General features: G+C 41.6%; 1 protein-coding gene across 1 annotated transcript in view; it reads left to right on the forward strand.

The window, feature by feature from the left end:
• Positions 1-14,796, forward strand: part of COQ8A (coenzyme Q8A) — a 47,149-nt gene that overhangs the window by 828 nt on the left and 31,525 nt on the right. The window contains exons 2-3 of the mRNA XM_080342164.1: positions 11,027-11,221; positions 13,621-14,031. Of these exons, the coding sequence (XP_080198290.1) occupies positions 11,045-11,221; positions 13,621-14,031 (588 nt within the window). The 5' untranslated portion in view covers positions 11,027-11,044. The remainder of the gene's footprint in view (positions 1-11,026; positions 11,222-13,620; positions 14,032-14,796) is intronic.

Here is a 14,796-nt window from a genome sequence, read left to right on the forward strand (position 1 = left end):
TCTTGTCCTGTGCTCTGTGTGTGCTGGCTTTCCAGGCTGCTCTGGTTCAGAACCTTGCTTCTCTCAGACCCTGGGGCTCTTCCATGTGTCTGGTTGAAGATGGATGTAAAATAAATCAGTTGGCTGTTTTGAGCTTGCTTGCGGCTGAAATGAGGGGGGAAGGAACCACGAGACCCCTGGCTTTGGAATGGCACCCAAGGAAATAATCGTACTTTCCACAAACTAACGGGCTTATAGTCTTTTTAACAAAGTGATCAAGAATTCATAGGATCACAGAATGTCCTGAGTTGGAAGGGACCCACAAGGATCATCGAGTCCAACTCATTATTTAATGTAATTAGTTAATGGGGAGATACTTAGAGGTGCTGAACAAGCTACCTAAAATTACCTACAGATATAAAAATTTGGCTTGCATAGTGTTGCTTTCATAGTTACTGACCATCCTAATCTCTGCAGAACTTATCTTGTGTAATAACACTATTTCTGATACCCCAATACACTCATCCCACCCAACAGGAATGTAGGTGGGGAACGTCTCTGCATTCCCTTCATACAATTAAAATCCTAAGTTTGCAGTCAGTGTTTGAAAAATATAGAAATTATAAAGCTTTTCCCAAGAAAAAAGAAGGCGACTTTTTTTACTTAATGTTTAAGCAAAGAAAAATGTGAGACGAAGTAAAAAGATTATTCTTTCAATAAGCTGAAGCATTGTTTTTCTAAAAAGAATTAACAACTTCTAAACTTTAATTGCTGCATTGCTTATCTTTTAAATTAGATTGCTTCACTGAACTGGGGTGTATTCTTTGAGCATGTGCAAAATAATTCTTTGCACCGGGTGCAGAAGGAGACCGCCCAAAGTCAATAGTAGCTCAATAAAAGACTTCTGAAAGGATTCAGAAGTTGCTCTGAGTGAAAAAACTCAAAGCAGGTTGATGTGTAAACAATTAGTGGGTTTGCATTTCTCTGCCATGCAGTAAGAACTTGCCTTTTTTTGGTGTATCATCAGAAGGAAAAGTTTAGCTGCAGTTCATGTGCTTACCAGTCTGCTTGCTCTGAGAACAGGAGACTTATTTCTGTGTTTTGTAAATACTTTTTCTTTGCTGTTCGTTAGCAGTGACCTTGGTAACCTTGAATAAGATATGCTCAGAATAAACAGTTGCATGTTGTCCAATCTTACTCAAAAGGGGTGGGGGAAATAGGTGACTTGATGCTTTGACAGCGTCTCCTTTTTAAAAATAAAGTGGTGTGATAAGTAGAAGAAAAGGTCAGAAGATGTGGAGAATTCCCTTACGTGTTTACCAACTGAGTGTTGATCACCTTGTTTCATTGCTGTCAAGGAGAATTCTGTGCTATGCAATGCAGCTCTGGTTATTTCATTTGTGATATTTAGAGCAGGTTAATAATAGCTCCTGTTGCATCCACACAGAACTGTTTTTGGCTTCTAGTCCTGCAGTAGTCCTTTTACAGGCAAGTGGTGGTCTGTTCTTGCACACCCTGTTTGTCAGGCTGCATTTTTTTTTAATTTTCTAGAAACTGAGAGGGAAGAGGGACAGCAGCTGAATTCCTGCTTTCTAACTTACCTCACCTTAGACTGGTTGGTTGGTGACAGAGCTTTTTTTTTTTTTGGTAGGTAAAGACTGGTTTGGTTTTGTTGTTTGTTTAATTGTTCTAACAAGGATGATGTGAGGGATGGTGTGTGTCTTGTGGTCTTTTATCTTGTATGTCAGTGTGCATGGTATAGCTCACTTGATCCAGATGGCCTGTGAAACCCATCTCAGGACTCTGCTTTTGATGCATGAATAAGCATTTCTTTTATTCCTTAAATGTGTCTGTACTGATGGGTGAACAGTTCAGTTTAGGATGGAGGTGGTGAGTCTGCAGCAGCATTTAGGTGTCCTACCTCCTGTGTGTATGTAGGTCTCCTGGCTTTCTCCCTCTGAAACTGTTTAAGAAGGGAATCTTGGAAGAGGCTTTTTAACTTGCTGAGCTGTGTATTCTGGGGCAGAGCATCTGTACAAGAGCAGCTTCTCTCTCCGCTTATTTTACAGGAGTGCTTAAAGTGCTGCCTGTTCTGTGAACGTGTGCTTTCCTTCAGTACCTAAAGAAGAAAATAAGTTATTCACATATGGAGCCAAAATGCAAGCTAACTAAACTCTGAGGGAGGGGGTTTGATCGGTGTCTGCTTTCTTACCCAGCAATGAAAGCTCATTTTGACACATGCCTATCTTTAGATTAAAAAATGCTCTCCATTTTTTAGATGCCACCTCCCATTACAGTAGACGGCAAAGTTAAACTAAGCTGGTGAGAAAGACCAGAAAATAACAAGGCACACAAGTTTTACCATTTCTTTGCACCGTTGTGTTTCTGCACCTTATTTTAATGGCTTTTGTGTGTGTGTTGAAGGTTTTTTGTTTGTTTTGTTTTGGCTTTTTTGCCCTTTTTTTTTTTTCAGTCAGTAGCGGTACAAAGCTCAGTGAAGCATCTTACAGTCGCAGTTATTCAGTACCTCAAGTGTTCTATACACTTCCGGCAGCAAAGAAAAAACTAGTTGCTCTGAAAAACTCAGCTGTCAATCCATGGAGTTGGCTTGACAGATTTGTTTGCCTGCTAAAACAATCTAAATACATATACAGAGTTTAAAAAAAAAAGTAAGATTTTGTAGGTGTGTGTGGTTTTTGGTTTTTGTTTTATTTTTTTTTAACCTGCGTAAGGCTGTGTCTTTTTCTTAAAGATTACATAGATTCTGTATGTGGAGACACCACTAGAGATGATCTGCTTGTGGTCTAGGTGGTCCTAGAGCTGTTGTGCAGGTGATAGCTTCCACTTGCAAGTTCTTTTACTGTGTTTTGCCCCTACCAATTGTCCTGGTTTTGTGTGTAAATTAGATCTTTGTCACCCTTTTTTTGCTATTTGTGTCTTCCTTTTAACCACCTGCACACACTGTTTTTTTTTGATGTCCTGAACAAATGTACTATAAAATGGCTTGGTGTAGTATTCTGAAATGTCACAGCTCTTCTGCTGAGTTGTGCCATTTGGGAATGTTAAATCCTCATTTTAGTTTGATATGGTCAAAGTATTATCAAGAGAATAATCAGGACTAGGAAAGAGAAGAAATCAGAAGGACTGGGCAGTACGCTGCAAGTGGATCTAGTGTTTCTTTCAGAGAACTCTTCTAAAATCAGCATGCCCAGAATTTTATATTGCATAGCAAAGCTTTGTGGAGCATGGTCATTCAGAATCTATAAAGAGAGAGAGAGAGCGTAAATGATTGTAGATTGTAGATTCTACATTCTACATCAGGCATGATATCTTGCAGATTGGGTTTAGCAGTAAGTTATGAAAAATATAGAGCTTGTTACTCTTATTTACCCTAGTGTCAAAATTACCTACCTGTGGTAAGTAGGAACTGGCACAAATAACTTGGTTGAGGACTGTGGCAGAGCTGTAATCAGGGATCTATATGTTCTGATAGACTATGTTCCCCTTCAGCAGAGATCAACTTATGTCTTCTTGAGTTATTTTTTTGCCTATGATCCTCTTCTTGCATCCTGTTTTTCCTCTTCTTACAGGGCGTTTTGGCACAGCTAGACACTAGCCACATCCATAGCTAGGATGCCAGTACGCAAGGGGGCTATGAATAGACTAGGATGTGTTGTAAGTTACTATATTTGAACTTAACCTGAGCTGCCAGGGCAAGGGATCTATATCAATGTGTACACGTGCAGGATCGATAGCGGGAGGCTGTGGTGTTTGGCCTGCTGTTCACGGCAGTGATGAGAGGGTAATGTTTGCCATGTGAGCGGTGGATGTTTGTGTGCCACCCAGAGGGACACCCATGGGGTACCTCCTACTGACCTTGCAGAGTAGTGACTCCATGTAGTGTGCATGGTTCTGTCCTGGTGAATAAAAAGGATAATAAGGAAAAGATCCTTTTACTCCTGAGGATGAGAGACGTATAGTACAGTTACAGGGTGTGTCTAGTTTTCCAGAGGTTATAATTAGAAAGGTTCTGACTAGAAACCTATAATTATTAAGATATGACTGTTAATAGTACATTATTAAGAGGGTCAGCAAACTGGCTATAAATCCTTGTTTCTTTTTGCTCTATAGGAGTGGATGTATAAAGGACTTGGGTATAGGCTGTGTGCTGTAAGGACTGATGTACTCCAGAGAGAGCTATCATCCTTTTCCAACTCCATCACTGGCATGCTGTGTAACTTTGGGTGAATGACTTGTTCTCTCTCCTCTTACGTGGAGAACTTTGTTATCAACTCTGTTTCTTTAGCTCTTTGAGATCTAGAAGTTAAGATTGATGTGTGTTTTAAGTGCAGGAGGAAGAGCTGCTATTTTTCTCAAGAATTTTATCTTAAGTCATGGTGTATTTGAGTCTAAAATAATCTGCAGTTGTTTGTGAGGCATAACTTTTTATTGGTTTCCAATTCCCAAATTGGACTTGGTGCGCTTTCAGAAACTTAAAACTTCCAATAAAAACAATTACAACATAAGGCGTATGCCACCAAAAAAAAAAAAAAAAATCAAACGCAAACCGATCACCTCCCTCTTTTATATTTTGTATTTTAGTTCAAAGCATGAGATGGGCTGGGAGCTGTGTTGGTTCCCCACACAACTTAGTGCTGCAGAGCTGGCCATTGGGCAGGGATGGACTGCTGGTGCATCGGAGGAGCTGGGCTTGGGTGGTTGCTTCTACTGTAACTGGTGAAGTGATGCTGAAAGTGTTGAGCTGCCCTGCAAAGCTGGGGGGAGAGGTTTGTAACCTTTAGTTTTTGTTTGAAGCACAACGTTTGAATTTGATCAGCAGAGCTTTAGTGTAACCATTTTATAAATGCTACTGGCCAGACTTACTCCACCTGAATGTGACGATTTGTCTTTTGAAGTGATATGGGATGTTAACAGTGACAGAGGGATGACTTCGAACTAGCGAACTGTGCTTTCCTGTCAGCTTGCTATAAAACCAAATAAAGGTGTAAATTCAACTTGTAGTATTTCTGTTTCTTAAGTACATGCTTCAAATGTGGCATCCGCCTGTATCTTATATTAATATATGTGCTTTGTGGTCATACGCCATTTGATTTTAATACACTGTTGTCCTTGTTGCTGGATGAAAGATCCGCATGTATGAGAAGTAACTTTATCAGAATTACTTATGACTTTTGAGTCACACAGAGGAGGCAATGAAATTGCTTGTTCTAAGCCCTTCCCAATGCATAAACAGAAGAAAACCCTTGGGTTTTCTTTGTCTTCTTTTGGTCTTCCTCCCTTTCTTCTTGGTAACATCGATAACACAAAGGTAGGATGTTAGATATAAATACAACCTTGGATTGTAATGTTGGCCCAATGGCCCAGATCTTTGTTGCCTAAATAATACATTTAAAGGCCTGCAAATAAGGTAAATGGAACTTTTGTTGTTGTTGTTGTCCTCAGACTGCAAATACTTATTTCCCATGAAAAGGCACAAATATCATTCGGGGGGGGAGGAGGGAAGGAAGCACGGAAATGGTAGCCCGAAAATCACAGTAACTGAGTTGGATCTACCTCAGTGTAATGGGAAATAATGTGCACCCAGGACAGAATTCATTAGTGTATTGTGTCAAGTTGTATCAGTAGAGGAAATGGCCTGTAATGAGGGAATGAGCTTTTGCACAAGGATCTTAATTGTGAGTTAATTATTTCTAGATCCATGGCCAGGGTAGAAAGAGGCTCTGTTAATTCCAGGCACATGGACTGTGACAAGGCTTTTGCGAGTCCTCAGACGTTTTCCAGAAAGAAGTAAATAGAGCTGTCAGTCCAGAGCATTCACTTTGCATTGAGGTATCTCTGCCTAAAATAAAGCAGACTCTGCTTACTTTTGAAGTGTCCAAGCATTCTTTTCACTCTTATGTTGTGTGTCAAGCCATCTATGGGGAAAATATCCTGTACTGAGTTTTGAACTCGCTGTCATTTGCCAAAAATGACTGCTAAGCCTTCTGAATTTTGGTGAAAAGATGCATTTGTCTGCCAAGCAGCCCACTTTTATTAGTGCATGTACTGCTATTATAATGATAAGAGAGTACACAAGTTCTGCCTGCCCTTCAAAGGTGTTTGTTTTAAATGGCATTGGCAAGCTGTTTTGTGCAGGGGTAGTTTTAAAGCAGCTTTCAGAGACTTGATGAATTCAGTTTAAGGAGGCTTGAGTCAAAGCCATGGGGCAGGACTCAAACATTAGAAGTCCTTAGTTTGGTTGTAGGTCAGATCTTTGAAGAAGTTTCTTTTGGAGCTGCGATGTGTGGGTGATGTGGGGAGGGGGAAGAATGAAGGATAAGCAAGGTAGGTCTTCAGTTCAAAGGACGAGGGCAACTTTCTCCTTTTAAAATGCAGTTTGTTCTGTGCCCTGCCTGGTTGAAATTTGGGTCAGCTGCAACCCAAGGAATCCAGCTAATGAAAACAGGTCTAGGCAGGGGCCTGGAAATCTGGTATAAAAGGAACTGGTGGGGAGGTGTGTGATGGAACTGAAAAAGGCTATGAATGAAAGGACCACGTGAAAGGGTTGGTATGGCAACACACATAAAAAGAAATGGAAGAATCTCAAAAAGATCAGTTACAGAGCAGTTAAATGAAAGATACTTATTTTGAAGTTAGACAACTGCTGCCTTATAGCCTCAGAAAAAAATATGCTGAATACCTGGTCAACTATATCTTGCTTGCGGTGTTTATTATTTTTATTTCATCCTGTTGCCACACTCGCTCTAGTGGTATGGGCGGCTGTAATGCTGATTCCAGGGTTGTAATCCTTGTTTACATACAACTAAGATAACTGTGATTATGATAACGGCTAACAGGAAGGGAGGGAAGGCATACAGGCTGTTGACTAAATATCACACTTCTGAAGGAAAGGTAATCTGCCTTACTGCTTGTCCAACCTAATATTTTTCATTTTTGTCTCATTTATCTAAAAGAGAAGTTAGGAATAAAGATGGCAGCTAAAACTTCTACAGACCCCAGCGTGGGAATGTGGGTGACTGTGAAACTGCTGCGATTTTGTGGTGTGTTTTTTCTTGTGTGTGTGTTTTGTTGTCGTTGTTTGTTTGTTGTTCTTGGTTTTTTGTTTGTTTTGGGTTTTTGTGTTTTTGTTGTTGTTTTTTGTGGTTTTTTTAAATTATTATTATTACTTTTCAACAGTAGATGAGCTTTTGTCTTGTGTACTTAACAGCTTCCTCCTACTAGAAGGTCCGGGTGTTTTCCAGAGATTCATTCGACTGTGAAAAGCTCCCTGACCAAGAACTGTGACCTTGTCTGTTTTTGAAAAATAGCTCATCACTGACACTTGTCAGCCCCCTTCAGTGCAGGTTAGCAGGCACTCTGGCAGCTCCTGTAGACAGGACTGACTTGTCCTTACTGTATGCAGGGAGTGTCCTGCTTTGCTAGCGCTAGATAGCGAGCCCTCGGGGGCACATCAAGTGTGATGTAGACTTTGTACAATCTGTTTGAAACCACTCCTTAAATCTGTTTTTGATACAGCTTGCTTATGCTATTTATTTATTGCTTTAGTAGTGGCATGAATAGATGAATACCTTGCTGTAGGTGGAGGGGAAAATCCCATGCCTGCTGTCTGCACTGGGCATTAATGCGAGTGTATCATTGGGGATACGTACCAGCCTTCTCCTTGGATGTAAATGTTTCTTCTGTGTTTCGGTATTTGTGTCTTGTCCTTGCTTGTGCTCATTGCTTTTTCATTGGAGGAGAAAGGTAATTTTCCTAATTCTTGTGGGTTTTTTGGGGGTGCAGTCTTTTCCCTTTCTGATTATCTAGCACTTATTTTCTTCCATGCTTTTCTCTTCTGGTTGTGCTAACCTCATTAGTTTCTGTTTTCTTTGTCCTTCCCAGGATAACTAACCGATGTGTCCTGCTAAATGTGGGATCTACAAAACTAGATAACCTAGGAAGATGCCTCCAGTATGAGTTCAGTTCTCATTGCACTTATTCTCTCCCACTTTCATATTGCTTGGTGATGGGTATGGACATTACCGGAATGTTTTCTTGCTCCTGATGCCTATTGCCAAAGGATCAATCATTGAAATATATTTTTATTTCCTCTGATTTTTCCTGACTGTGCTTTGCTAAAGGTGAGGTCTTGATGTACAAAAGATGAAGAACTAGAAGGAGATGGCTTACAGACACAATTCTGTTGAAAAGCAAAAATATGAATATATGTTCCTCCTTCTCAGCCTTTATTTGTTGATGACTCTCCTCTGAAGTCCTTACTGAGACATGCCTTGGTGCTTGTATTGTGCTTTCTGTTTGGGTCTGTGAGCTCCCTGCAGAGAATCTGAAAGATCATTGCCAACAGCAGGGCACTTGTCTGTAGGCTTGGGTTTGCTGCAGAGAGGGCTGTGCTTCAGCAAGGTGCTGGGGTAAATGGCCTGTTAGAATAGCCTGTTCTTTGGCAGCGCTGCACAGGAGCATGTTGCTGATACTTCTGAGCTGACAAACCACTTGCATGGTACCTCAGTGGTTATAGCTGCTGTGCAGAGGAAAGTGGGGACGATAGCATGGAAGTGGGGAGGTTATCGGCAGCTGTGTGCCCAATGCTGTTGTTTATGGCCAAAGCTGTAAAGGGCAATTGGTCCTCTTTGCTTGTTGATATATTTAGCAACGGGGGGCTGAGCATGCATTATGCAATGTGTTTTTTCCATTTGTGGTTGCATTAGTGTCCCTGCGATTTTGTTGGAAGATTTATGTATTTTTTTGAGTGCACAGTTAGTGTATAACAACTATCGTGTCAAGATAAATCCTTCAGCTGCTTTTTGGTGAAAGAAGGATATGGTTTTAGTATCACTGGTTAGAAAGAATCTATGTGAAAAGTGGATGTTTTTGTGTGTTGTCCAAGTGTATATGAATCTACACTGCATTACCTTTAGTTGCCCTTTTTGGGAGGGAGGGTATGAACTTTTGCATTCGAGCTTTCCTGTGCTTCTAATACTTGTGACTACAAAAGCACGTATTTATTAGTAGTGGCAACATTTGAAGCGTCTCAGTTCAGCTAGGACAGTACTGTGGTGTTGGTTTCAGGGACTGCAGGCAAATGCTTTGAGTGAGATCCATGTGGAAATTTCCAGAGTGAAGATGTGGGAGGGCAATAAACACTTCCTGTTGACAAGGTATATTTCCTTACCTGACAGGCAGCTTTCAAGTTTAACGGTGTGTTACACAATGCTAAAATCAACCCTAGTCATTAAACTCTGGAGAGATTCAGAAATAACACAGGTTACAGGTCTGGAACATACGGGCAGGTCTTGCAAAGATAACCACAGAATAATGACTGGGGTAGGCTTGGTTTTTATTTTTACAGCTAACCCATTAAGCCCAGATTTGTTGCCAACACTTGTCTGTCTTTATAACAATCATACTTAAAGCATGTGATGTATAATACTCTCCTCCTGGCTACAGCGGTTGTTCCTCATTTTAATAATTGATTAACAGCTGTTGAACAAATACTCCAGTAACTGGGATTTACCCTGTATTATATAATAATGTGTTTCTGAAATTCAGCTGTAGTAATCCATGCCTCTCCTGTGTGATGGCAGCAAATTTGTGTACTTATCCAGGAATTCGGCTGCAGCAGTCCATACTTCTCCTGTGTGACTGATACAGCAGACATGTTTGAGACAGGCTTTGCATTTCCCGAGAAGGTAACTGGATCCAGTTGCTTGTGGTCTGCAGCAGGATGCAATACCATGGATACTGTTGGCTCAGGACCACTTGTATCAATGTATTGTATTGGTGTATTAATGTTTATAGCTGTTGTGCATATGTGGGTGTTGGGAGGTTAACTTCTAAAAATGAATTGTGCCTGTGTACCTACCTAGGAAATAACTAAAATATCAGGCCTTAGAGTAGTGGTTGGTACCGATCACAGCCAGAAGATTTATTTTCTACAGATCATGACAGAGAATGTTCTGTGGTTAAGGTTGAACCTTAGGCAGCATCTTGTGTCAACTGTGCATCTCCATCTTCTGTGTCAGTAAAGGTGGGAGGATGTGCAGCTGGGCCAGCCCAGGAGCTATGACCCTGGCTGTGCTTTAAAGATGTGTGGGACATGAGTGAAATAAGGTGAAGACCTCTGCAAAATGGTTTGGGCATCCCAGCCATTCCTAATTTCCTTTTACATGAACCACAGGGATTGTAGAAGAGCTGGTGTGGAGTTGGTTCTAGGCTGAGATAAAGGAGTTGGTGAAACTTGCTCTTCTCAGACACTGGCCTGCATCCTACAGTGCCCAGTTTGTATTTGAGGACACTGAAATTGCACAGACTGTTATGAATCTGACATGGAGTGCCTCTTGAACAGGAAGGGGGACTGAGTAAAAAATTTTGTGTAGTAGTGCAGTACTTTGCAAATGCTGTGGTAGGTGTGTGTTCTGAGAGTACTTAAATTTCCAGTTAAAAGTAGGAGAGTGAGCTAGAAGTGGAGGGCTGAGCAGACTGCCCTTGGAGGACAGACTGACAGTCTTCCTAACTGGTGTGGGGGTGAAGAAATTTGGCTGTGTAAAATGAGCAGGCATAGCTCCAGGGCAGGAATGGGATGTGACAGTTGTCAGTGTGCTTCATCCATGCTATCAGGCACTGAGAATATGTTCCAGGGCCTGATAATAATTAAATGTCAAATGCTAATGCTTTTAATCCTTTTTAAACATTTGGAAGAAATCAAGACCATTTTTGCAGTGTTACTGACATTTACGTGTCTTTGCTTCCCCTGGTCAATGGTAACTTGAATATTTGTGTGGAGTCCTGGAACACTATCATAACTCATGAACTGGTGTAAGGAGAGTTCTGGCTTTCCCTGGTAAGGTCAGCTAATGAGCTGTCATTCAGGCTGGCCTGTGTGCTATCTGAGCTGCAAACAAGTTCCCATGGTGGCTGGTTGCCAAAGTGGAAAGGGATTGGGATATGCCACTGGCTCTTAGGTGACTTGAAACTGGTTGCAAACTTGTTCATTGACCTCTTGCCTTTTTCTTTCTTTTTCATTTTTCAGCACAGAAGGAGATCAGTCATGGCGGGTGATGCCATCATGGTGGTGAAGGGCTTGACAAAGCTTAGTAAAGCAGTTGTAGAAACCCAAGCAGGACAGCTTCGGCAGGTGCTCATGGGGGGCGATGCAGTTACCATTGCAAAGACTCTCCAGGCCACCGCTGAAGAACAGTTCAGTTCTGCCTTGGGGAAAATGCAGGTAAGTAAGCAAAGCTCTTTGTGCACAGTCTAGTCTGATGTTTAGCTTTTCCTCCAGGTACTTCTTGGTTTTGTTGTGAGAGTGGCCAGGAACTTGAATCGTGAACTATAACCTAGCACTGAAGTGCTGGATTGATAACACAGATGTTGCAATACTTTGGGAATTCTCCAAGATTTCTGTGGTGTGCTGTAGGTGCTTGGACAGGAGTGGGAGGGGAATGTTACTGTGGAGTGTTTCTGTTTCCATTCCCGAGTGTTTAGGACATGCTGAAAATGAAAAGCACTTGCCTTATCTTGTCAAAGATCAAGCTCTTGCTAAGATTGGCCAGCAGCTTTGTTATTTAAAGTCTCCTTCAAACTTAAGTCATTGATTATCTCTGCTTTGCCTAAGTGAATGAGCTCTGATAGAGTGAATTGGATTTATCGCAGTGCTCTTCCTTTCTTTAAAGAACTGGTGTGTGAGATGTTTTTCAGAATGGTTCAGGGTTGGGTGTTTGCATATTCATTACTTGCAGCCCAGGCTGGATTTTCAGAACTGATTTGCAATTGAGCAACGTAAGAAAAGCTGGACTCTTTTTTTTTAAAAAAAAAAACAAAACAAAACAACCAGCAGCTTCTGATAAGCAGCCATGGGCATGGATTTAGAAAAGCTTTGCATTTGCAGTGTTGCTGTCTCTTGCAAACCTGGGGCTTGTATGAGGAAAAGAACTTCTCTAAATCAAAACCAATCATCCTTTAGAAAACAGTGTAGTTCAGGTCATGATTTTGAAGCAGAAACTAATGAGTAAGGTGTTGACTTTTTTTTTTAAAATGCAATAAGCTTTGACTATCACAGCAGCCTCCTATAGCTTCAGTCCTAGACTCTGGGCCTGTGTTTCCTTGGTTCTATGCAAGCCTGCGATAGAAATACCCTGAGTGTGTTTATGGAGACAATGCTTTGTCTTGCCTTTTTCTTCCTTTTGCATCCAAGAAGAGACAGAGATATGATGTTCCTCTGTTTCTATGCATGTTCCTCTGCACAAGGGAGGCCCCACAAACACACCTGCGAAACATTTACCTGGTGTTGTATGTGAGTTGCAGGAGAAGTTGCTGCTGAAGCAGAGCTCAGTAAGAAATCTGTGGTCTGAAGCTACGATGCTTTTCTGTTTTGAAGAAAGCAAAGCTTTTATGTTAAGTGACTATATTTCACTTTTCTTGATCTGTGGCTGTTTGACATGCTTTTTAAAACTTAAGTATGGAAGCAGAGAGGCATTCGTGCTCAGTGCTGTGGCCACAGTCCCCATCTGTAAACAGGTTTCTCCTTCAGCCCTCGGCCATGATGTTGAGGTTCAGAATAGCACGAGATCTGCTGAATAACAGGAAAGACCATGTTCTGGTTTTTTTCTGTAAGGAGCGGAAATGTAATTAGTGTTTAGGAAAGAGCCTAAAATATGCTGCCTGCTTGCCTGACCACAGAAGGATTTAAAATCCTGTTGGTTTGCCGTAAAAGTTATTAGTTCTTCCATGGTATTCCCGTTGCTGAGATAGGTGAATACAGTTTGATGAGTAGCAAGTAAATTGGCGATAGTGCTCTGGTGCTGGCTGATTATTATTTTTATTAATTTATTTATTTTATTTTTAAAAAAAAATTATTTTTCCTTTATGTTGAAAAGTGGTGGGAAATATCTGGACTTAATGAGGCAACTCTCGCAGGTCATGACAGAACAGAAAAGACTGTCAGGAGAGGCTTTCTTTGAGTGTTGCTGTGTCTGATGCTGCTATCCTTGCTTCAGGCACAGAATTTTATTTACTTTGGGATGACAGCATACTCAGCCATAGCTTAGTGGTTGGGTATTGAAATGTGCTTTGCCATGGGTAATGTCATGGTCATGGAAGGCTGAGCTTACTTTGTCTGTAATCTGGTATTGCTTTGCGTAGCTTTGGGCTTGAAAGTGCTGACATGTCATGATTAAGGACAGCATGGGAAGAAGGAGCAGGGTAGGAGTAAGAATGGAATATTATGAGGTTTAGCCTTTTGTTGTCCCTCCTGAGTATATCTTATGTGATATTGTAGCTCCCATTACCTGTTTCTGAGCAGTGTATTGCTTCTGGTAAACTTTACAAGTGGTGACCCTTCCTGGCAGTGAATGCAGACCAAGGCATCTCCAGTTACGGGTATTTGAGAAGCTGTTAATGAATTTGTCCCATCTGTGGGGTTAAAAGACTGGCAGTGATCCCGGGTGTCCTCAGTGTCTTCCTGTTTCCCATCTCCTACTGTGAATGTCTGCAGTTCAGAGTCTCTAAAAATGACATATTGTGCTGACAGGACAGCCTATCTGCATGCCCATCTCTGAGGACCACAGATGGGTAGGGAGCAGGTTTTAACTTCTTTTCTTAAAGTATTTCTATTATTGTTTGCAGGAACTAGGCAAACGGCAGGAGAATTTAACTGATCTTAGTGAGGATTTTGGGAAAGACTATGACTTCTCAGCCCGAGAGCCCTCAGATGCTTCAATGGACTTCTCCACTGCCCCTGGGAAGCCTCATGAACACAGCAGTGAAGGCCCTGCTCACTCCTACGCTACGAACGGACCTTTTAGAAGTGTTGGTGAGACTGGAGATTCTGGCATGGGTCAGAAGCCTTTCCCTCCCAAAGTGGATGCGAGGTTATTTGGAGGCTTTAGGGACTTTGGAAATCCTTTTGCTGCTGCCTTTGGACAAAATAGGGCTTTTCACCAAGACCATTCCTCTGTTGGTGGATTAACAGCTGAAGATATTGATAAAGCCAGACAGGCCAAAACAGGTTCAGAGCAGAAACCCTACAAACAGATGGTATGTTGTGGGTTGGTTTGTTTGTTTGTTTATAATTAAGCATCCTGAGGACTATGGTTGCTGTACTGGTTTGTCCTTACCTTCTCCTGTGTTCCTCTCATTTCTTCCTCTTTCACTGTTCCTTTTTGTGGAGGCAAAAGAGGGAAGTGTCTGTGCTCCTTAACTGTCAATAGCTTTTCAGGGTCTGCTTTCACACCTGCCTCTTCTATATCAGTTATTCTGGAATGAGAGCATGTTTAACAAGCATACAAAGGGTTAGACTTCAGTTTTATATTAACAGCAGCTCTCCTTTCATTCATTGTATTATGAGGACTCAATGTACTTATTGATGCATGTTACGGTAATGATGGGTCTGTATTTCACCCCAGTTTTTGGGGTGAAATGTTGAATAGGTGGGGACAGCTGTAGGATACGAAGGTTTGAAGACTGACCTAGAGTCTGTCTTCTCCTTGAAGGGCCCTGTTCTGTTTTGGTAGTTGTTCTGCTATGGCTGTGAAGAATGAGTTGAATACAAGTTCCTCTCAGTGAAGGCTGTGGCTTGCTGTACTGTGCATTGCAATTCTCTGGAGTGGAGGGGAATGTTGTCCTGTAGGCTGTAAAGTAGGATAGCTCACAATTGTTACTTTAGGGCTTCATGCCCTTGTGTAAGACAGCACAGAAAGCCCACAGCAGAATTCACAACGCAGACACTATCTGCTCTGACCTTCTGCCTCCTTCCCCAAACCCAGTATCAGATGCTACTGTGGGTTCCCTCATTCAGGATAT

Source organism: Nesoenas mayeri (assembly GCF_963082525.1).
Source record: "Nesoenas mayeri genome assembly, chromosome: 3".
NCBI classification, from domain to species: Eukaryota; Metazoa; Chordata; class Aves; order Columbiformes; family Columbidae; genus Nesoenas; species Nesoenas mayeri.